We start from the raw sequence: 21,722 nt of genomic DNA on the forward strand, positions 1-21,722 counted from the left end.
ACAGAGGCTGAGGGGGGCGTCAGACACCCTGGAACTGGAGTTACAGACAGGTATTGGCCAACATGTGTGTGCTAAGAATTGAACCTGGGTCCTCTGCAAGAGCGGTCAATGCTCTTTTTCTAAAAACAATTTACTTTTCTTTCAAGTACATTTGTATTTTTGCCTGCACATATGTCTGTGTAAAGGTGTTGGATCCTCTGAAACTGGATTTACAAAGAGGTGTGAGCTACCATGTGGGTTCTGGGAATTGAACCCAGGTCCCCTGGAAGAGCAGCTGGTACACTTTATTCCCTGAGGTAGGATATTTTGGTGAACCTGGAACTCACAGATTCCACCAGATTGCCTGACCCAGGAGCCCTATGGATCCTCCTGACTCTGCCTCCCCAGGGCAGGAATACACATTTGGGGTCCACATCTGGCTTTATGTGGGTGCCGAGCTTCTGAGTTCAGGTTCTCATGCTTGAGTGGCTGAGCCCTCTCCCAGTCTGTGGGAAAATCGCTTACCAGGAAGATGGAGCCGCTGCTGAAGCCAGTGACCAGCTTTGCCCGTGTCTGGACAGAGACGGCACAGGTGAGTGTCTCCTCTTTGATGCTGGAAAGCTGGTGTTTCTCCTGCAGCTTTCCCAAGGCTGAGTCCCACAGACTAACTTGACCGCCCTTGGACACAGCGAGCAGCACACCCCGAGCGGCCAGCACCGCCACGCAGGCCCAGGGGTCAGAAGCATCTCCTGGGATACAGAAAACCAGCTTCGCGGTTTCCAGGTTCCACACGCTGATCTAGTGGAGCCGTGAAAAGCAAGAGAAACATCAGCATCAGCGGGACTCACACAAACCAGGTATGGTGCGTGTTATCCCAACACATGGGGAGTGGAGGCAGGAGAATCAGTGTCACCTTAACTACACAGTGAGCTCAAGGTCAGCCTGAGCAGTGAGAGGGGCAATCTCAAAAAACAAAATAAAAACAAGCAAACCAAAAGAATAAATTTTAAGAAATTAGAAAGGAGATTCCCAAGCAAGAGAGCTTGCCTGAGTCTTCCAGAGAAATATATTCTCTCCCTCTCGCTCCCATGTTCTCATGTTGCCACATGGAGTCTTGTTATATTGCCCAAGCTGGCCATGAACTCTGGGCTCAAATAACCCACCTTTGTCAGCCTCCCATGCAGCTCGGAGCATTTATCGCCCGTCATTGTGCCCAGGTGCACACATTCTTTTGTAATTTATAAAATAGCATTTGTGTTCTAACCTGTGTTCTAACCACCCTGAGGGTGAGACAGAAGGGCCTGTGTGCGCTACATGTATAGAACAAAACCTCTTTCTTTTTTATTTTGTTTTATTTTATTTTCAGCACAGGGTTTCTCTGTGTAGCCCTGGCTATCCTGGAACTTGTTTTGTAGACCAGGCTGGCCTTGAACTCAGAACACAGAGATCTGCCTGCCTCTGTCTCCTGAATACTGGGATTAAAGGGGTGCTCCATCATCTCCTGTTGAAAACCTGATTCTTTCAACACTGATAATTTTTAAAAAAGATTTTATAACATGGCAGCAGAGGCAGTGATGGGACAATGGTGCAGGACAATTCTATATTCTGTCAATTATATTTTAAATAAACGTTGATTGGCTGATAGCCAGGCAGGAAGTATAGGCAGGAAAACCAGACAGGAAGTAGAGGTATGGCAATGAGAATAGGAGTATTCTGGGAAGAAGGAAGCTCTTTCCGCAGTCCTGCCCAGACCACCAAAGAAACAGGATGTAATCTGCCCTGCTGAAAAAGGTACTGAGCCATGTGGCTAACACGGATAAGAATAATGGGTTAATGTAAGTTGTAAGAGCTAATACGAAGCCTGAGCTAATGGGTCAATCAATTTTATCATTAATATAGACTCTCTGTGTGATTTTCTTTGGGGGCTTACCAGTTGTGGGAACTGGGCAGGACAGAAACCCCAACAAGCAGACCCTCATGTTACAGGACAAGGTGTCATTTCCTTCTGACTGGTCTCATCTGTGACAAGTATGTCCTTGTTGTAAAATATTGGTCCCGGGGCCTATGAGATGGTTTACCAAGTGGAGGGGCTTGTAGCTAAGCCTGATGACTGGAGTTTAAATCCTGGAGCCTACAGGGTAGAAGGAGAGAACTAACTCCCTTGGTTTTTCCTCTGACCTCCTCATGAGCCACACAAGCACACACACCGTAAATAAATATTAAGATATTGATGTTAGCCAGGCCATGGTGGTGCATGCCTTTAATCCCAGCACTTGGGAGACAGAACTCACTCTGTGAGTTCAAGGCCAGCCTGGTCTACAGAGTGAGTTCCAGATACAGAGTGAGTTCCAGGAGCCAGGGCTACACAGAGAAATCCTTTCTCAAAAAAAACAAAAAAAAAAAAAACCAAAAAGTAAAAATAAGAAAAAAAATTGTTGTTAAAGCCAGGTCTCACACTTGGGAAGCTGAGGCAGGAGAGCTGCCACAAGTTTGAGGCAAGGCTGTACAGAGAGACCCTGTCTCAAAAAACAAATGAAAAGATGCTGAAGGCTAGAAGAGAGCCAGCAGGCACAGAGCTTGCTGGCCAAGCTGGGGTCGGATTTCAGGCCCCAGCACCTATGGGAAGGCCAGGCAGGTGCAGCCGCTGCTGTCATCTGGCTCTTGGGAGGCAGAATCAGAGGACCACAGAGAAAGCTGGCTATGCAGACAAATCAAACACTCCATATTCAACAGGATCCTCTCAGAGTGGACGAGGGACGAGGTGGACCCTGAACTGGAGCACACTGACTAGGCTGTGGCGGAGATCCCGGGACCCACTTGTCAGGTCTGCCAGTCTGCTCCTCGGCCCTGACTTTTGGATCACCCACACATCCAGATGGCGCGCGGTGCTGATAATCTGCTCGGAGTTCACCTGGCGTGTACCAGCATCATCCTCTGAACCACCTCCCCAGCCAGTTTTTGTGGGAGGCTAAGTCAGCCCAGGCTGGCCTTGAGCTTGTTACACACCCAGTGGCAGCCTTGGTCTCAAGCCCCGCCTCGGCCTCCTGAGGCTACAGGACTGTGACTGTGTATCTGACCTCCCTGTCAGATGGCAGGGCTATGAATGCCAGGACAGACACACTGGGAGACACGGGTTCTAGATGCATCTAGAACTAAGTGAGATTATAAAGCAGGACTCAGTGGATTTGAAGAATTTGCCTTACACAAATGGAATCCAGGTAGAAAACCTCTCAAATACCCAGAAATGGGGCTGGAAAGGGAGCTCAGTGGGTGAGAGCACAGGCTGATTGTCCGGAAGATCGGAGTCCGGTTCCCAGCACCCAAAGGACAGTTCACAACTGTCTGGAACTCCAGTCCCAGGGGGTCCAACACCCTCTTCTGGCCTCCATGGGACTGCACATGCATACTGCACAGACACACATGCAGGCCAAAGAGCCCTAGACATAAAATAATAAAAAAAAACCAAAATACTCAGACACAAATATCACATGTCAGCATAAACCAGCATCAAAGAAGAAAGCAAAAGGAAAATTTTGGAGTCCAGAGAAATGGCTCAGTGGGTAGAGCGCTTGCCACATAAGGAAGAGGACCCGAGCTTGAATCTGCAAAACCTGCACACAGCAGGCACACTGTGTGTGTGTGTGTGTGTGTGTGTGTGTGTGTGTGTAGTCTCACTGCTCCTGTAGGGAGGTGGAGGTCTAATCTCTGAGATTCTCACAGGCCAGCCAGCCTGGAGCACACGGCAGCAGCAAGAGATTTCGCCCTCAAAGCAGAAAGACAGCAAGAACTGATACCCAAGTTGCTCTCTGGCTTCTGGGTGTGCACCACAGCACATGTGCCCACACACACCCACGCACCTTCACATGCCACCCTCGCACCACTATCTCATGCCATCCTGTGGGGTTGGGGGACTGAATTCCGGTCATCAGACTTGGTGGCAAGCCTGTGGCAGCGTCCTGCCAGGCCGCTCGCCTCCTCTGCTGGACCGTGCTGGTGGCCCGGAGCTCCAGGCTGTCAGCACAGGTTACAGGCGTGCCACCCACTTGGCTGTACTTGAGTTCTGGGTTCCAACTCAGGTCCTCATGCTTCTACAGTGCTTTACCCAGACCCTACTGTCTTACAAATGCTAAACAAAATGACCTGGGCATACAGCAGCAATCCTCCTGCTTCTGCTTCCCAAGTTCTGGGTTTCTAGCTGTGTACCACCACTACTGCTTCTCTCTCTCTCTCTCTCTCTCTCTCTCTCTCTCTCTCTCTCTCTCTCTCTCCACACACAGACACACAACTCAGTTTGTTACCTTTGCACTAGATGTCAAGTATATGACTTTGTTCATCTCATCCACATGGAGCTCCCAGCTCTGAGGCTCTGTGGAAGTTGGTGAGCCTCTGTCCAAAATGGTAAGTTTCTCCTGGCCAGAGAGCAGGCTCCACAGGCGCAGGGTGCAGTCCTTTGATGCAGAGATGGCGAGAGTCCCTAGGGCAAACACTCGAATGCACTTCACCTCAGCTGCAGTGGGCACAGTGTGGGTGAGCATGTTAGGGGGGCAGTTTATCATGGTTTCTACCTCGAGCTAAAAAATTTAAACAACTGCTGGGGGTAGTGGTGGTGCACACCTTTGATCCCAGCACTCCAGAGGCAGAGGCAGGAGGATCTCTGTGAGTTCGAGGCCAGCCTAGACTACAGAGTGAGTTCCAGGACAGAAACAAAACAACAAAAAACTCACCATCTTTGTGTGTGCACACATGATGTTAGGAGAGGGGATGGCATACATGCTGCCACCATGCAGGTGCATGTGGAGGTCAGAGAACTTTCTAGAGTCTTTCTCTTCAGCCACATTTACATTGGTTCTGGATCAAACTCAGGTCACAGATTTTTGATGTAAGTGCCTTTACCTAGTGAACTATCTTGCCAGCCTGAGCAGCATTTATACCATATTTTGGTATCATTTAAAAAGGGATTTATTATTAGTAGTAGTAGTAGTAGTTGTTGTTGTTGTGGGTTTTCAAAACAGGGTTTCTCTGTGTAGCCCTGGTTGTCCTGGAACTCATTCTATAGACCAGGCTGGCCTTGAATTCATAGAGATCCGTCTACCTCTGTTTCCTGATAGCTAGGACTACAGGCATGCACCACCACAGCATTTGACAACGTGACCCGCTCTCCTGACGCACACTGCACACTGCTGACAATGTGATTTTGTAGTTCCTCACAGCAAGACGTCAACGGGCTCAGTCAAGAACACCATGAGCTAGCCACCTCCCCCGTGCGATTATGATGGGGTATCAGTGCTTGTCAGCTGGGTGGGGCCTGAAGAACCACCCTGCAGAGCCCGCCTGAGTTAACAACCCTCAGAAGAAGTGGCTTGTGAGAATAAAGTGATTGCCAAGTGACAAGCCCCTCAAAATGGGTCATCTGTATCAGTCCCCCACAAAGCTCAGAGATAGGCTCATGGGATGGGAAGAGAACAGAGTGTAGGATCTGGAAGCTGCACTGGAGCATTGTGGGATCGCTGCCTTTCAGGCGTGATGAGACTGTCCCTTTCACGAGCTCACAGCAGCTGTGACCCTGAAAAGGTCTGCTCAGGGTAGCTGTAGTCACCGGCTGTCAGAGAGGGTGGGAAGTTTGAATGTAATTGCCCCTGTAATCTCATAGGGAGTGGCACTGATAGGAGGTGTGGTTTTGTTGGAGGAAGTGCGTCACTATGGGGGTGGGCTTGGAGGTTTCCTATGCTCAGAATTACACCCAGTGTGACTGCTACCCCTTCAACACCACATCTGCCTGCATACGGCCACGCTCCCTTTCACAGAGATAATAAAAAGCTTGTTTGCGACCACTGTGTGTGAGGCAGCAAATTGTTTGTTGCGCAGTTCTAGCTGACTGATTCAGTCTCAGCATAAGGACGTAAGTGCGTGAGGGAGAAGTCACTCTGGGGACAATGTGCAGCCACCCCGCTTCCCACTCATCACCTGTGTGTCCTGTTAAAACATGGACCACCTGTTGTTCCTCCACATCCCACACTACCATGGCGCCATCTTGGGTGCCCACCACCAGCAGCTTCTCTTCCAGGCTCCATGCTATGGCGGTGACGCCTGCAAACACACAAAGGGGTCAGTGAGGACCTGGTGACGCCCACAGACACACAAAGGGGGACGGAGAGGACCTGGTGACCCCTGAGGACACACGAAGGGAACGCTGAGGACCTGGTGACCCCTGAGGATACACGAAGGGAACGCTGAGGACCTGGTGGCCCCTGAGGATACACGAAGGGAACGCTGAGGACCTGGTGACCCCTGAGGACACACGAAGGGAACGCTGAGGACCTGGTGGCCCCTGAGGATACACGAAGGGGACGCTGAGGACCTGGTGACACCCACAGACACACAAGGGGGACGGAAAGGACCTGGTGATCCCTGAGGACACACGAAGGGGATGCTGAGGACCTGGTGACCCCGAGGACACACGAAGGGGATGCTGAGGACCTGGTGACCCCTGAGGACACACAAAGGGGACGCTGAGGACCTGGTGACCCCTGAGGACACACAAAGGGGACGGTGAGGATCTGGTGGCCCCTGAGGATACACGAAGGGGACGCTGAGGACCTGGTGACCCCTGAGGACACACAAAGGGGACGGTGAGGATCTGGTGACCCCTGAGGACACATGAAATGGACGCTGAGGACCTGGTGACCCCTGAGGACACACGAAGGGGATGGTGAGGATCTGGTGACCCCTGAGGACACACGAAGGGGACGCTGAGGACCTGGTGACCCCTGAGGACACACGAAGGGGACGGTGAGGATCTGGTGACCCCTGAGGACACACGAAGGGGACGCTGAGGACCTGGTGACCCCTGAGGACACACAAAGGGGACGGTGAGGATCTGGTTGCCCACACTGTGGCCTCAGACAGGGTCTGTGAGAGCCTCCATTTACAGATGGAAAATCAAGGCATAAATAGACCAAGTGGCCATCCTGAAGTCACATAGCCAAGAGGACAGACCTTAGAAGGTGACCCAGAGACTGCCTGCAGTATAGATTATTTTTGAAGGGTCTGAAGACAAGAATAAAAATATAGAAATAAAAATATAGACACTAAAGATTAGAAGGTAGAAGTTTAGGATGTAGGAAGAAGGACACATAAAGCTGTAAACCTAAGTAAACTATCAACAACTTTCTCAGCAGATCACAGATCAATCTTCACAGGGATTACTTTCTCGGATGCCTGGGAAATCTCCATCACGTTAGCTATTTACAACTGACTTTTTTATTACAAGGCCAGAGCATCTCCCTGTAAACTGAGGGTAGTGTCTTGACTGTCCTTAACAAACAGTAGGTGTGAACTGAGTTTAACCCTTAGGAGACAGAGATATGTGACCTCTGAGTCAGACACTGTCTCTGTTATGGGAGACTGGCACTACCAGAGGAGAGGCATGACCTCAGTTTGTACTCGGGGATACCAGGAGACAGTGGATAAATAAAAGAAGGTTTTAATGAGCTCTGATAATAAAGGTTGTAAAGTATGGCAGTCAATTTACCTAAAAATAATATGAAAGACTTTTCTTCTAAGTTCTCAGTCCAAGAATCCTAATTTATTAACCTTCTAGTGTTACAAGCAGCCCCCTTTCTGACGAATTGCTAAAGATATCTGTTTTCTTGCAATTAGTGAGTTTCGTTGTAGTCTCTCCTAAAACATATTTCATGATGGCTGCCTAATTACTCATGGACACTAGCACTCACTCCCCTCTTTAGGGTCTCTGCTGACCAACCCAAGGGTCAGGGCAAGGTTGTAAAATTCTTTTGTTCAGGGATAATGCCTGGTGCCCCTGCTATAAAAAGTAAGTTCAAAAACCAGCCGTTTGCCACAGCCTAACAAACACCATTTCTGGCTGTGGTCTCAGCTAGCTGATAAGCTTCTGTGCCCCGCGGTGTTTTATTTTTATTTTTTATTTTTAAGTTTGCTTCTGGTTTTCCTAGGATCTGGTTTCTGGAATAAAGTTTGCTTCTGGTTTATTAGACTTGGTGGTGTTCTCATCTTTGTGCGACCCCCCTGGACCCAACAATTTTTGTTAAAGACTTATTTTTACTTTAAATGAAGTGTGTTGTAGGACCCAGCTAAGACAAGCTCAACAGAGGCCTGAATCTCAGTAGTTTACCCTAAGGCAATACCTGGTTCTGAGAAAGACCACAAACTGAGATCCCCCCAGGCACCACCAAGCAACAGACCATCCAAAGGAAATTCCTGACCATCCAACCATTCTAGATAGGATCACCTGTCAGCACACACCCATTGCTTTTTACTAAAGTCTTTCTCACTTTTCAGACAACATAAAAACTCTTACCGAAATCTTTCTCATGGTTTCCCTCAGTAGTATATAATATATTGTACAGTCACAATATTTTAAACAAGAACAGAAACTATAACAAAAATAACTTTAAATTCACATCACATAAAATCCTGCACCAACGTGAAGCATCTGAGACAAACAGTAGTTTTTTTTTTCCATACCCTAACCAATAACTTGTAACCAGCCCCTCTAAATGATGACAGGTATTTATAACCCACTGGATCTTGTACTTATATGGCAAACCTGCCCGCATTGTCCCCGTGTTCCTGTACTAGAAGCCAAGGCTGACTCCTTTCTACGGAATGTTTAAGGTGGGTAGAGGTGGTTTGTCTCATCTCTTTTAGGAAAATACACCCCTATGCTTATGGCCCTATCTCTAAATCCTGTAAGTGATCCAGTACCAAAGTCAGAGAAGTCGTGATTTGAGTCTGTCCCATTACCTCAGTCTCTTAAGTCAGAAAGAGGATGCACAAAAGATAAAAACAAAACAACACACAAAACAATACAGAGTCCCCCTGGCGCCTGGAGGCAAAACCAAACTGAGATGACAGCCTCAAGCTGTTTTGCGAGCGCAACCCGCCCATCTATCTACAGAACTGAGACTCCTGGAGTATCCCATATGCCTGTCTACAGAAACCAGAGAGATCCACTTTCACACAGAAGGGTCCAAGGACCCAAATACAGAAGGGCCCTGGGGACACCTCCCCAGGTGCCCGGCCTGTGATCCTTTCCTACATCTGTGCTGACAGTCTATAGGCTCTCACAGATTCTGGGCCCATTTACAGAAGGATATTCAGACAGAACGACACAAAACGAAGCTTACACATAGAAAACTTACCAGACAACTGAAAACTCTACAGGGCAGTGGTCCTGTGGGCCTGGAGGATCCCAGAGAGCCCCCACATATTATGCCCAGTCTGTGGGGACCCCAAAAGACCACCAGGGAGACCAACTCACCGAAATGCAAAAGCAAGGTTTATTGGGTGCATGTTACAAGCTGGCAGGGACCTCATCAGCACAGCAGCAGAGGAGGACCCTGCCCTTCTAGATGGCACCATTTAAAGGCAAAACCCAGGCTGGGCGGTGGTGGCACACACCTTTAATCCCAGCACTTGGGAGGCAGAGGCAGGCGGATCTTTGTGAGTTCCAGGCCAGCCTGGTCTATAAGAGCTAGTTCCAGGACAGGCTCCAAAGCCACAGAGAAACCCTGTCTCGAAAAAAAACCAAAATAAATAAATAAATAAAGGCAAACCCCAGAAAAGTTACATTAGCAGGGTGTGGGGTGTCCTGGAGTTAGAACGTCAGGAATTTCCTTTGGATGGTCTGTTCCTGGATGGTGCCAGGGTGGTCTCAGTTTGTGGTCTTTCTTGGAACCAGGTATTGTCTCAGGGTGAACTACTGAGACTCAGACCTCTGTTGAGCTTGTCATGACTGGTCCTACATTATGACTCGGGTCTCTGAAAGATCAGTAAGTGCTCTTAAGTCCTGAGTCACCTCTCCAGTGCCTTAAAATAAAATAAAACGTAACAATAATTTTGTGTGGTGTGTGTGTGTGTGTGTGTGTGCGTGTGTGTGTGTGTAGATCAAAGGAAAACTTGCAGGAGTCAGTCAACTCCTTCCATCTTGTGGGTCCCCAGGATTGAACCCAGGTCATCAGGTTTGCTGGCAAGCCCTTCCACTCACTGCACCCTCTCACCAGCCCCTGAGTGTGATGAGAAAGAGGGCTGGAGAGATGGCCCAGTGAGCAGAGCACATGCTGTGCAAGCCTCATGGCAGGAGTTTGGGTCCCAGAGCCCAGGAGAGCCAGGCACAGCAGGATGCACACCTGCAGCCCTGCCTCCTACAGAGGGGGAGGGGCGGGAGCACGAGGCACAGCAGGATGCACACCTGCAGCCCTGCCTCCTACAGATGGGGGAGGGGCGGGAGCACGAGGCACAGCAGGATGCACACCTGCAGCCCCGCCTCCTACAGAGGGGGAGGGGCGGGAGCACGAGGCACAGCAGGATGCACACCTGCAGCCCTGCCTCCTACAGATGGGGGAGAGACAGGTGAGGGGGAGCTTGAAGGCCAGGTAGTCTGCTGTGCACAAGAGACCCTGCCTCATCAAAGCTGAAGGCAGACTGGAGCCATGGCTCAGCAGTTAAGATCTCCTACTGCCCTTGCAGAGGACCAGGGTTCATTTCCAACACCCACAAGGCAGCTCCTATCTGTCTGTACATACATCCATTGCATACACTTGGACAGATGCATAAAATAAATAAATCTAAAGGAATAAAATAAAATAAAACACACAGGGCAGAAGGTTAGGATGGACACTAAGGTGTCCTTTGACATCAGGGGAGCTGGAAAGGTGACGCCCACTTGCTCTTGTCTGATGTAATTCCAGCAGCAGGGAATCTGCTGGCCTCTGCTGGCCTCTGTGGGCACTGCACCCACATGCACATACGTAGGTACACACATACACATCATTAAAGATAAATATATAGAAATTAAAGAAGAAGTAGGGTGGTGGCACACTCAGAGGCAGGCGGATCTGTGAGTTTGAGGCAGTCTATAGAGTGAGTTCCAGGACAGCTAGGGCTACAGAACACCCTGTCTTAGAAAATCAATAAAAAGAGGAAACTAGCCCGAAGTGCAGCTCAGTTGATGACCTCACTCAGGGATTCTGCAGAGCTACACCCCCCCCCCCCCAATTTTAGATGTAGCAACTAGAGACAAAGATGCACCTGGTGTTACCATTTGACTATGGAGAGTCCCCCACAGACGCCTAGAACTGCTGTTGGTAGTGTAGTATTGTAATCTGCTGGCCTGGCCTGTCACCTGGGTACCCTGTCCTTTGAAGGGACAAGCCCTGCCCACTCCCAACCCTTCCCCCTTCCACTGAGGCAGGTGGACCCTTTCTTACCCTCTATTTCTCTCTGCCCTTTTTCTGGAGAGGCAGCTTCTGCCTCTCTCCCTTCTCCCCCACTTTCTACCTCCCCCCCCCACTCTATACACTCTATACCCAAACTCTCTCCCTGCATGTTGTATCTGTCTGTCTCTCACCTGGGGCGGTTTCCCACCCGCCAAGGGAATGGCAGAGCTCTCAGGCGACCTGCTGCTGTCCCCTCCCCCATTGGCACGGGTCCCCCACCACCTATTTATAAATGGTAACATTGGTGCGTGACTTGGTCAGGCTCTCTCCACTTCCCTTCTGCCTGTAGGTGGAGGACATGTGGGGACCCTGGACACTCGGCAGGCTATCTCTTGCAACTGAGGACTGTAATCTTCTAATTCTTCTTATATATGGTCTCTTTTCCAGCTGAAAATTGTTGGAATTCTACACCCAACATCAAATGATAGGCTCCTCCCACAATCTGGTCATGCCTCCATGAGTGTGCAATAGAAACTGCCCAGTACTGGTCAGCCGCTTGCCCATCGGGCTTAAAGCCCCTTCCTCGGGCCTCCAACTCCATGTGGCAACGTAGGGGTTTGGTTTGTACCCATCCATTCTCACAGTCCCGGGACTTTGAGTGACGACCCAAAGTTCAGCTTGAGCCACTGAACTTCCGGGACACTGGGTTCGATCTCAAGCCTTACTCATGGAGACTGCACCAACCTGCCCTCGGATACCAAGCTACATAGCTCCCTATCATCAGCTTACCTTCCGCCAGAGATTGTTAGCTGAAAATGCAGCCTACTTTTTCTATGTTTTTACTATCTGCTTTTCGTTCCCAGCACGTTAAACTGCCCACTGGAACCCCTCCGTCTCGTGGGGGGAGGGTGGGGGAATGAGCAAAAAAACCCAAAAACCAACCAAACAAAGAAAAACAAAAACAGAAGAAATAGGTAAATCTGCTGGGAAACTCCCTTAGGAGTTGAGCAAAAAAAGTAAATTTTCACTGAAACCAGAGGAGATTGCTACATTTCTACAGAATAAAACAGAAGAAAACATCTTGGGCCAGAGCTGAAGAGAGTAGGAAAAGAAATGGATAGATCTGCTAGGACATTTGCTCAGGGGAAGAGATCAGCTCTCAGCTGTGAAGACTCCTCTAGAAGAGTAGGGTGTCTACATCCTGCAGGGAGACATCCCTCACCACACCCAGCCCCAGGTACAGCCTGACTCCCCACAGTCAGGATTCCTCTCCCTCCAGAGTTATAACACTTGCTTATGCACACAAGGAGAATATTTTGTCACAGCCTTAGAGCTGGCGATGTCCTAGTGCTAGTCAGTGATGTTAGAGTAGAAACAAGTTCTTCTGGTGGTGCCTCTAATAGGCAGAGGCATTCTCGCCCCCTCCTCACTGACAGGAATGTCACTCTGACAGTAAGGGCTGCAGCAGCCAATGAATGAGTCCTTGTCCATGCCACCCTAGGGATGCTTTTGTTTGTGCTGTGCTCCTGCCGTGTGGGCTCCGATCCACCCACTCCACCTGGATCCTCCTAACAAGCACAGCCGTTCTCACCAGCGCCCTTCGCTGCAGAGGCCTCATGGCACTGCCGAGTCATTTCTTCTCTGAGCCTCCGAGCCTCTGCCCTTATCATTTTCTATTGGGGAGAGAAGCTGTCTGGGGACGGGGATGATGGGAACTGGAGCCTGGAGGCCGGCTGGACTGCAACTAAGTGTGGGTCTCACAATGGCTGAGAAGAAGGAGGGTGGGTGGGGAAGTGGAGGGTGAGGCTCTCCACGTGTGCTGACTCAGGCCAGAGTTACAGGGTGCGTTGGGTAAGTGACTGTGAGCAGACCGAGGAAGGAGCGAGCATGGGTGGGGGCATCCTGGTGAGGGAAATGGGGGGGGGGGTGAGGGCAGTGGTGGTGGGGGACACAGGGGCTGCAGAGAGCACTGTGTTACCTGCTCTTCCAGAGGACCTGGGTTTAGTTCCCAGCACCCACATCAGGGGAGTCACAGCTCCAGGGGATCCAATGGCCTCCTCTGGCCTCTGTGGGAATTCCCAGACATATGTAACACATACACACACACACACATACACACACGCACACACAAACATGCATGCACACACACGCACATGCACACACACATACAGATCAATTTTTAAAAAAGAAAAGAAGTCCGCCTGCCTCTGCCTCCCGAGTGCTGGGTTGAAGATGTGTGCCAACACCATCACGCAGCCTAAGAAAAGAAATCTTAAAAACGGATAGAGAGATATAAGGTAGCAGGGTGGATACTGAATGGAAGAATGGTGGGGGGTTGGAGGATGAATGGATTGTGTGTGCACAGTGTGTGGACAGTGGGTATGTGAGGCGTGATGACAAAGCGTGACCAAGCCTGAGCCCTCTTCCTTAGCCCGAGTCCCTGTCACCCTGGCAGGGTAGTCAGCTCACACTACACTTGCAGACTGCCTGGCATGGACCTCCAGCTTGTGGGACTCTAGCCAGCAGCTCTCTGGGACAGAACCTCAGAAGCATCTGCCAGCTCCAGGATCATTAACCGTATTTACAGCAGTAATCCACAATCCCCAGGGACGGAGAAGGCCGGCACGAGATAGCAAGGGAAGGCCCCCATGGTACCTTGGGGCCTCCTGTCTGGTAAAGTGGAGCCCCAGAGAGCAGTCCCAAATATCTGGCATCTGCTCCGCTGGATGCACAGTGAGCTGGTGTGTTTTTTTGTGATGCCGGGGACACTCACCTCTGTGACATCCAGTGAGAGTGGCTCGAAGTCTTCCCCCCGGTGGCTGTAGGAATCCTGCCAAGGGCACCAGCATTGGGTGTGGGCAGGCACGGAACCAGCTCTGTGCTTGTTGGCACAGCTGCCCAATCATTGCTGGATACGACGTAGCGAAGAAAAGGAGCCTGGCCAGGAGCTCGGTGTATAGGACACTATTCTCTGTAATAAAAAGGGGTGTATCACCGCCTGGCTGAACCTCGCCACACCCATGAATCCCAAGTTCTACAGAACTGTAGAAGAGAAACCCCAGGTCCTGTTGCCCCCTTCTGCCTGTCCCTCCACCCTCCTGCCTCCTGGGCACAGAATAGCCGTCAGCCTCCAGGTTCGGCTGACCATGTTCCCTCTGTCTGGCACGCTTCCTGAGCCCTTCCTCAAGCCAGCCATTCTCCTCCAAGAGGCACTTCTCCATCGATGAGTTAATTAACTAATTATTTATTTGTTTCATTATTGCCCAGATCAGTCTTGTTTTCTGGGCTCAAGAGAGTCTCTCACTGCAGCTCCCCAAGTAGCTGAGACCCAGGTGCATGGGTGAGTGGGTAGTGAGGAAGGATGCCAGACTGATGGGAGTGTGTGGGTAGATGGATCCAAAGATGGACAGAAAGGTGGATGGTGGGTGGGAAGATGGACGGATATGAGGGTGGGAGACTGATGGATGGTTGGGCAGATTGATGGATGAATGGGGATTGATGGATGGATGGGCGGATTGATGGGTGGATGGGCCGACTGACGGGTGGATGAGGATGGATGGATGGATGGGGATTGACGGGTGGATGGGCCGATGGACGGGTGGATGGGCAGATTGATGGATGGATGGGCAGATTGACGGATGGATGGGAGGATTGATGATGGATGGGGGATTGATGATGGATGGGGATTGACGGGTGGATGGGCCGACTGACGGGTGGATGGGATTGACGGGTGGATGGACAGATTGGTAAAGTGTGGAGGGAAAATAGACAGACAGATGAAAGAGCAACAAGGAGAGTAGGAGGTTCAGTAGATGGGTGAACTGTGCCCAGCTTTCAAATGCTATGCCACCTCTGCCAAATCCATTCCTCGACTCCTGCTCTATCATCCGGGCTGCTGTTTGACTTTGTGTCTTGAACCCATTTGGTAGTTCTCAGCTCCCGCCCCACACTTTAGCTTGCCAGGGACAAGCAAGTCATCTGCCTGGCTAAAGATGCACACACAGCACAGACACCGCGTGGGCACTTCTGTTCACTGTATCCCATCTTTCTGGAGTCTCAGACAGCACAATTATGGAGGTTAGAGACTAGCAGGAATAATGTGCTTGTTTTCGGCCTCGTGACCTGAGTTCAGTATCCTGGACCCAGGAGAGCCACCTCCCTCAGGCTGTCCACTGACTTCCCACACACGAGTAGTAGCTAATCAAGAGGGTACACGCAAACAGAGCATTTTTGAAAAGGGGGCTGGAGAGAATTCTCAGTAGTTTTGAACATGAATCCACAATCAGGTGGCTCACCTGCAACTCAAACTCCAGGGATCCAACTACTCTACCCAGCATGGACACCCGCACACACATAGAAAAATAAAAATGGAGGCTCAGAAACTACTTTATGAAAGCCACACTGGCGCCTGGGCAGTGGCTACAGAATCCTGTCCCTACAGGGCATCTCCGAACAGCGACAGAAATGCTCTGAGAACACACGGTGCCATGGCGCCCTCTGGTGGTGATATTTCTCACCACCGCCCACCTTCTGCTGGGGGAACCAGGGGTTGTAAAGGAAGGCGCTTTTGCAAAGCTCTTGCTCTCTCTCTCTCTCTCTCTCTCTCTCTCTCTCTCTCTCTCTCTCTCTCTCTCTCCCCCCCCCTCCCCCCTCTCTCTCTGTGTTGGGGTGGTTCAGCAGGTAGAGTGCTCCCCCAGCATGCACAAAGCCCTGGGTTCCAGCCCCAGCACCACATGATCAGCGGTGAAGGTACAGGGCTGCCAATCCCACTTGGGAGGCAGGGGCAGATCAGGAGTTCAAGGTAATCTGTCACCACGTGAAGAGCTCAAAGCTGGCCTGGGACTCATAAGACTCTACCTCAAACAATTTCCAGGAAGCACGTAGAATCCAGGAAGCAGCCCCAAGAGGAGGAATCAGGATTTAGGGAGGGAGGCAGGGAACAAGGGTGACATAGGACCAGTCATAGCAAGGTGCTGGTTCCACAGCTATGGAGATCCTGATGGCACAGAGTGTCTAAGCAGGTGGCAGTGCTGACTGGTGGAGTTTAAGTTTGACCCCAGCACCCTGGCAAAAGTCCGGCTGGTTGGTTTGCACCATAACTGGGGAGACAGAGAAAAGCGGATCCCTGGAGTTCCATGGCCATCGAAGACACCCCACACATCCATCAGACACCCACACACCCACCAGACACCCCACACACCCACCAGACACCCCACACACCCATCAGACACCCCCCCACACCAGACACATCCCACACATCCATCAGACACACTCCCCACACACACCAGACACACCCCACACACCCATCAGACACACCCTACACACCCACCAGACACCCCACACACCCATCAGACATACCCTACACACACACCAGACACATCCCACACATCCATCAGACACACTCCCCATACACACCAGACACACCCCACACACCCATCAGACACACCCTACACACCCACCAGACACACCACACACCCATCAGACACACCACACACTCATCAGACCCACCTCCACACACCCATCAGGCACCCCACACACCCATCAGACACACCCCACACACCCATCAAACACCCCACAACCCATCAGACACACCCCACACACCCCACCAGACACACCCCACACATCCATCAGACACACCACACACACCCATCAGACACCCCACACACACCCATCAGACACACCCCACACACCCCACCAGACATCCCACAACCCATCAGACACACCCCACACACCCCACCAGACACACCCCACACACCCATCAGACACACCACACACACCCATCAGACACACTACACACCCATCAGACACACCACACACTCATCAAACACACCCCACACACCCATCGGACACCCTACACACCCATCAGACACACCTCACACACTCATCAGACATATCCCACACACCCATTGGACACCCCATAACCCATCAGACACACCCCACACACCTATCAGACACTCCACACACCCATCAGACACACCCACACATCCATCAGACACACCCACACACGCACCAGACACCCACACACCCACCAGACACACCGCATCATACACACCTATCAGGAACACCCACACACTTAGACACACATTTCAGATACAGCAGACACAGACACATCAGATACACATATCACACACACGTACACAACACACACACAAACGGTCAAGGATACTCCCTGGACACACCCATAGGACACACCCAGAGGTGTGACTTGCCAAACTTTAAAATTAAATACTTTCAAAAACTGAATCTTTTAGGGGGCATGGTGGCACACACCTTAAATCCCAGCATGACAGAGGTAGAGGAACAGATCTCTGAGTCTGAGGCCAGCCTGGTGAGTTCCAGGACAGCCGGGGCCACACGGAAAGACCTTAACTTGAAAAACCAAAACCAAAAACCACCCACCTTTTCTTTGAATTGTTTGGCAGTTTAACTCTTTAAATTTCACTTGATGTACTAACTTTGTGTGTGAGTGTGTACACGTACACAGATGCACATATACCCTGGTGCATTGTGGGGGTCAGAGGACATGTGGGAATCCCCTTACTCCTCCCAGCATGTGGTTCGCAGGACTGAACTCAGGTTGGCAGCATTGGCAGCATGCGTCTCTATCTGCTGAGCCACGGCGGTGGCCTCTCCACTCTACTTTTTAGGTAAGATCTCTCACTGATCCTGAACTCACATAACCAGCCAGGCTGGGATCCGCCTGACTGTACCCTAACTCTGGTGCTTGCTACACTGAGCTTTGAAGTGGGGCTAGGGCTCTGAACTCAGGTCCTCAGAGGTGTGTGGCGAACACTGTCCTAGGTATGCCATGTCCCAGGACCTACGTCTTCTCTTTCTCTTCCTTTTTTTTCCCTTTTGGCACAGGGTCTTACATAGCTGAGACTGACCTTGAACTCCTGATTTTCTTCCTCTACTTCCTGGGATGGCAAGCCTGCACCTTCAACTCCATTTTCACTCTTCTGATCTATTCTTGCTTTAGGTCACCAACTGCCTGGGTTATCTCAAGTTGCAAGGACACAATGCTCTGTGGCGTTTGGCTGCCCTGGTGCCAACAGGATCCCGCAGAACGGACCTGAGACAATGATCAACCAGATCGCGCTGCTCCAGGGCAGCTCAGCTTTCCTTTGTCCCTCCCCTGTGAGCCCCAAGCAGCTCACATGGATAGTGTTAGCACAGAGGCACACCTTGGTCCTGCCCCGTGGGAACCTATGCTTTTAAAACTTATCCTTACACCGACTCTGTTTCATTGGCGTGTTTGCGTGATGGTGTGCTTTGGCAGGGCCCGCTAAGGTGTTCGCTTTGTGCAGGGACCCCACCTACAGTAGATCGGTTCTCTCCCACATGCAATGAGTCTGCTTTCCTGTTCACTGGAGGCTTTGATTCTCCACTGTTTTCTTTGTTCCAAAGACCTGCGAATGTCTATCTCTCTCTCTTTAAAAGCCCTGTATGCTTGCTACAAAGTGTGAGTCAGAGACGAAAAGGCCAGCTTCCTCTCGCTCACTTTTCATTTAACTTTATGTGTGAATATAAGCTAGTTTTAACTCTGGATGTGCGTGTGCATGTGTGTGTGCAACTTAAATTCAGCCGTGTGTATGCATCCATGTTCTCACTGTTAAAAACTGTTTTTTAAGCAGTCCCAACAAAGTCCATTCATTATATCTCCTTCTAGACAAAAAATAACAAGTCTCAAATATTTTAAACTAGTATATACTTTTAGATGATGATAAAAATATGGTTAGATCTGTTACAACATACTGTCTGATTCAACTCTGCTTTAACATACATTCCACATGGTGGCCAAACTGTAAGGTTCTAAAGATCTATTCAGATGAACAAAAGCTAACGGACATTCCTGAAAGCTGGTCTTCACTACTGTCAGTTTTCACTGTTAAGCTTCTACAGCAGTTTTTTCTTTACCTCTCTGTCCTTCACAAGTATAGTTAAAGCCTATGCAGTCAGCTGGAGGACTCTGGGTAAAGCAATCCTCCATAGCCTCTCAGTGTAGACCCAGCTCTCCAGGCAGATCCTACTCTAATGTCAGTAAAGTCATAATTCTTATCTGCCCAACAGGCAGCCCTCAACTGCTGAGATCTGGGGGAATGTGGTGTTTAAATGTCTAAATAAAAAGGCTTTTCGTAACAGAGAGGAAGGTTAGCTCCTGGAAGCAGCCCCTACTTCCTCCAAAGAAGATGGCTGGGCCCAGAAGACCCTCCGCCTCGAGCTTGCTTCACAAGTAGCAGCGCTAGCCACTGACAAACCTGCCTTTCACCTCAACCGCTGCAACCTCTTCAGACTGTGGACAACAGGACACTGGGGAATTGACTGCCTTATTGACCAGGGTGAGGCCGGCTGGTCTTCTACAAATCCACAGATCTTCTGAAGCCTGGCAGGCCCTGAACTGCCAGCTGAAAGATGGAGGGTGCCCTACGCCCTGCCCTCAATAACCATGGAGGGCCCTGGGGTGGCTGTCTAGGCAGCCAATCAAGTGAGTCTTGTAAATCACTAACTCAGGTAAAATTTATCCTTCTCAAGATCTCTAAAGCAGTTTGACGACTGGTAGCTTTGCCAACGCCTTCTCAGTTGTCCGTGTAAAATTCAGGTCCCGGGCCTCACTCTCCTAGAGCTAATGCCAAGTCTAGACACAGTTTACCTCCTACCAGGCCCAGATAAGAAATGAACTCACACAAGAGATTTCCCCTACTTGTTAAGGTGACGCCATGGTGATGGGAGGAACAGGTGCTTTAAGGTTCACTTATGCAAAAAACGCAAAGCTTAAGATGTGAGGACCCAAGAATGCTTTAGGGTCTAAGAAGGCGTTTTAAGGATGCACATGCAAGTTATGAAGTCTGAGGATAAGAATGTTCCAGAGTACGAGAAAGGGACCTAAGATGTGTACTGCAAGTTATGAAGTCTGAGGAGAAGAAGCTTAGGTGATGACAAAGGCGAGTGGTGTGAGGCGCTGGAAAGAATAAAAATGCTCTGATCGCTCCTTCATTATGCTGCTGTTATATCAGGACCCCAAGGGTCCACAGTCTAAACATTAATCAGTAAAATTCTGAAAAGCCATTCGTCTGGCTCTGACAGAGTGCTACCACGATCATAGCTGCAGGCTCAGGATATTAAATTCTCTTTGGTTGTCTTCTAACTATAGACTTAAAAAGTACTTTTCATTGTGCAAAAAACTTTGTTGCTGGGCAGTGGAGGTGTATGTCTTTAATTCCAGCATTCTAGAGTTCAAGGCCAGCCTGGTCTACAGAGTGAGTTCCAGGACAGGCCCCAAAGCTACAAAGAAACCTTGTCTCAAAATCCAAACCAAACAAAACATTTGTCACCGCCATTTCTGACACAAGTGCACTGCCCTTTCTATAAAACAAATTTCAGTGCAGATTATAAACAGTGCAAATGCTAATGTGTCTAAAACTTAGGTTTTCACAAACTCAAGGAACTCTTGTAAGTTCCAGCAGTCAACTCGGAGGATTTGCCTCAAACAGGTCAGATGTACCCCTCCCTCAACTACCAGACCCTAAGAGTCCAAGACTCCCCACTTTCCCCCAGTCCTGACACCCTCCCACTCAATCACCAGGACCTAAAGAAAACAAATTTTCTCTAAACTTAACCTTGCCCTCTGCTCTGCCAGCACCTCACCATGTCTAAGAGACACTGGACAGTTCCACAGAGCCTGGACAGCAGTGAAACAACCCTGGATGTGGCAGCACCCCAGCTTTCTCAGGTCCCCCCCAAAAGACAATCGATACCCTCAGTCAGCAGGAAACAGACTCGAGAACTCAATGCCCTCATTTCCTTAACCTACCACACCTAACTCCTCACCTTTTTGCTAAAAAAAGAAGGGAGGAATGTTAGCATCAAGGCACACCTTGGCCCTGCCCCTTGGGAACTAGGCACAGTGTGTCATGCCCTGCGCCCTGCATCATGCCTGCCTGCGTGGCAGACAGTACTCTGTTCCTTTAAGAGACAAGCCCGCCTCTTCCTTCTCTCTTCCTTCCTGCCATTTTCTCTGAGGAGGCAGCTTTCTGTCTCTCTCTTCTTTCTCTTCCCTCCTCTCTCTCTCCGCATTTCTCTCTCTCTCTCTCTCTCTCTCTCTCTCTCTCTCTCTCTCTCTCCCCCATTCTCTCTTCCCTTCCTGACTGCATTTCAAATTCTATAAGTTAGTACTGAAGGATATGTCATGGGATTAAACAAGAAAGTTTAATGTGTGGATATAGAGAGACATATATGGATGGATAGATGAGTGGATAGAGAGAGACATATACGGATGGGTAGGTGGGTGGGTGGATAGATGGGTGGGCAGGCAGATGAATGGATGAGTAGATGGATGGATAGATGGGTGGGTGGATGGATGGATGGGTGGATAGAGAGAGACACATAAGGATGGGTAGGTGGGTAGGTGGGTGGATGGATGGATGGGTAGATATATGGGTGAATGGATGAATTTATGGGCAGATGGATGGGTGGGTGGACAGATGGATGAATGGTTGGATAGAGAAAGACACATACAGATGGGTAGATGGGTGGGTGGATGGGTGGGTG

At 50.1% G+C, this 21,722-nt stretch overlaps 1 protein-coding gene across 2 annotated transcripts in view; it reads right to left on the bottom strand.

Annotated features, from left to right (window-relative positions):
* The window catches only part of Nwd1 (NACHT and WD repeat domain containing 1), a 76,271-nt gene that overhangs the window by 19,007 nt on the left and 35,542 nt on the right, over window positions 1-21,722 (bottom strand). For both annotated transcript variants that reach the window (XM_087900767.1, XM_087900766.1), the window contains 4 exons: window positions 13,948-14,145; window positions 5,944-6,066; window positions 4,278-4,486; window positions 505-777 (listed from right to left, as the gene is read on the bottom strand). In XM_087900767.1, coding sequence (XP_087756893.1) covers window positions 505-777; window positions 4,278-4,486; window positions 5,944-6,066; window positions 13,948-14,145 — 803 coding nt within the window. The remainder of the gene's footprint in view (window positions 1-504; window positions 778-4,277; window positions 4,487-5,943; window positions 6,067-13,947; window positions 14,146-21,722) is intronic.

The sequence above is a fragment of the Myodes glareolus genome, chromosome 23, assembly GCF_982192425.1.
Source record: "Myodes glareolus chromosome 23, mMyoGla1.1, whole genome shotgun sequence".
In the NCBI taxonomy this organism is placed as follows: Eukaryota; Metazoa; Chordata; class Mammalia; order Rodentia; family Cricetidae; genus Myodes; species Myodes glareolus.